The sequence below is a fragment of the Aplysia californica genome, unplaced genomic scaffold (assembly GCF_000002075.1).
Source record: "Aplysia californica isolate F4 #8 unplaced genomic scaffold, AplCal3.0 scaffold00113, whole genome shotgun sequence".
Lineage (NCBI taxonomy): Eukaryota > Metazoa > Mollusca > Gastropoda > Aplysiida > Aplysiidae > Aplysia > Aplysia californica.
In genome coordinates, this window is record NW_004797383.1 from 761,478 (window position 1) to 763,168 (window position 1,691).

Sequence of the window (1,691 nt, forward strand, 5' to 3'; positions counted from 1 at the left end):
AACGATAAGTGCGGTATTCATTACGTAAGACATGTCAATAAAATCCAATATGGCGGCGTATCCATGGAAACGAAACATTTTTCACAAATTTGATTGCGGATTTTAAGACTCCTTACTATGCTTGTTATATGTGTGAAATTTGGTAAAATTCGGTCCTGTAATAAGCGAGATAGCCTCCAGGTGTAGCCCCCCCCCCCTTAAATAAAAACAAATTTATAACAGCAAAACTTTCTGTTTCTTCTGTGTGTTTGTGTTTGTCACTGTGTGTCAGGTGCTGAGCGAGATCAAACAGAGCATTCTGGCCACAGACCTGGCGGTGTTCTTCAAGAACAAGGCCACTCTCCAGGGCGTGCTGGACACGAACGGCTTCTCCTGGGACACCATGCACCACAGGTGAGTACGCATTATACAGTGTACCACATATTATGAGTACATATTTTACAGTGTACATATAATTGGGGTATCACTAGTGAGTCTTTTTACACATTCTATAGTGCACCATAGGTGAGTACGCTTTCTTCAGTGTACATAGGTGAGTACACACGCTACACTGTACCCAGATGAGTACACATTCTACAGTGTACACAGATGAGAACACATTCTACAGTGTACATATATTTGGGGTATCACTAGTGAGTCTTTTTACACATTCCATAGTGAACCATAGGTCAGAACACATTCTACAGTGTACATAGGCGAGTAAACATTTTACAGTGAGACTTTTGACACATTCTACAGTGTACATAGATGAGTACACATTCTACAGAGTACATTAGAATTGAGCCTTTTTGCACACTCTACAGTGTACATAGGGGAGTACACATTCTACAGTGTACCATAGGTTAGAACACATTCTACAGTGTACATGGGTGAGTACACACTCTAAGGTGTACATAGATGAGTACACATTCTACAGTGTACATAGGTGAGAACACATTTTACTGTGTACATAGGTGAGTACACATTTTACTGTGTACATAGGTGAGTACCCATTTTACTGTGTACATAGGTGAGTACACACTCTACAGTATACATAGGTGAGTACACACTCTACAGTGTACATAGGTGAGTACACATTTTACAGTGTACATAGGTGAGTACACATTCTACAGTGTACATAGATGAGTACACATTCTACAGTTTACATAGATGAGTACACATTCTACAGTGTACATAGGTGAGAACACACTCTATAAGGGTTATCGAATGAAACTGGTTCTTGAACAACCGTGAAGGGCAAATGTATTACATTTTGTCATTTGTTTATTTTCTTTTTGCTCTAATTTGTGTTTGTTTGTTTGTTTGTTTGTTTGTTTGTTTGTTTGTTTGTTTGTTAGATCGCATTGACTGTTGTGATTGGAATAATAGAGAATACATATTTTGTTTTGGAAGGAGATTAGTTATTTCAAAACTGAACTGCAAACCAGTTTTCAACACAGGTAGGATACAACTGGCTCAGAATTTGAGCCAATGGGGCTGAACGATCAAAGATTTGTCTGAACCATAAGCTTGTCTTATAACATCCTAGACCGAGCACTCTGACATATTATTTCCAGTTCATTAAAGAGTGCACCATTTTATTCAATCTTCTCCAAATGAAGGTCGAGAGGGGAACGGTGTCGTGTACGTTCAACTGGTCCGTCTGTCTCTCCCTCCGTCACTTTCTCTTTTTTCTCCCTCCCCCCCCCTCT

General features: G+C 39.6%; 1 protein-coding gene across 1 annotated transcript in view; it reads left to right on the forward strand.

Moving 5' to 3' along the window:
• LOC106011431 (probable 3',5'-cyclic phosphodiesterase pde-5) overlaps positions 1–1,691 on the forward strand; it is a 25,629-nt gene that overhangs the window by 22,126 nt on the left and 1,812 nt on the right. The window contains exon 9 of the mRNA XM_035969083.1: positions 272–393. Coding sequence (XP_035824976.1) covers positions 272–393 — 122 coding nt within the window. The remainder of the gene's footprint in view (positions 1–271; positions 394–1,691) is intronic.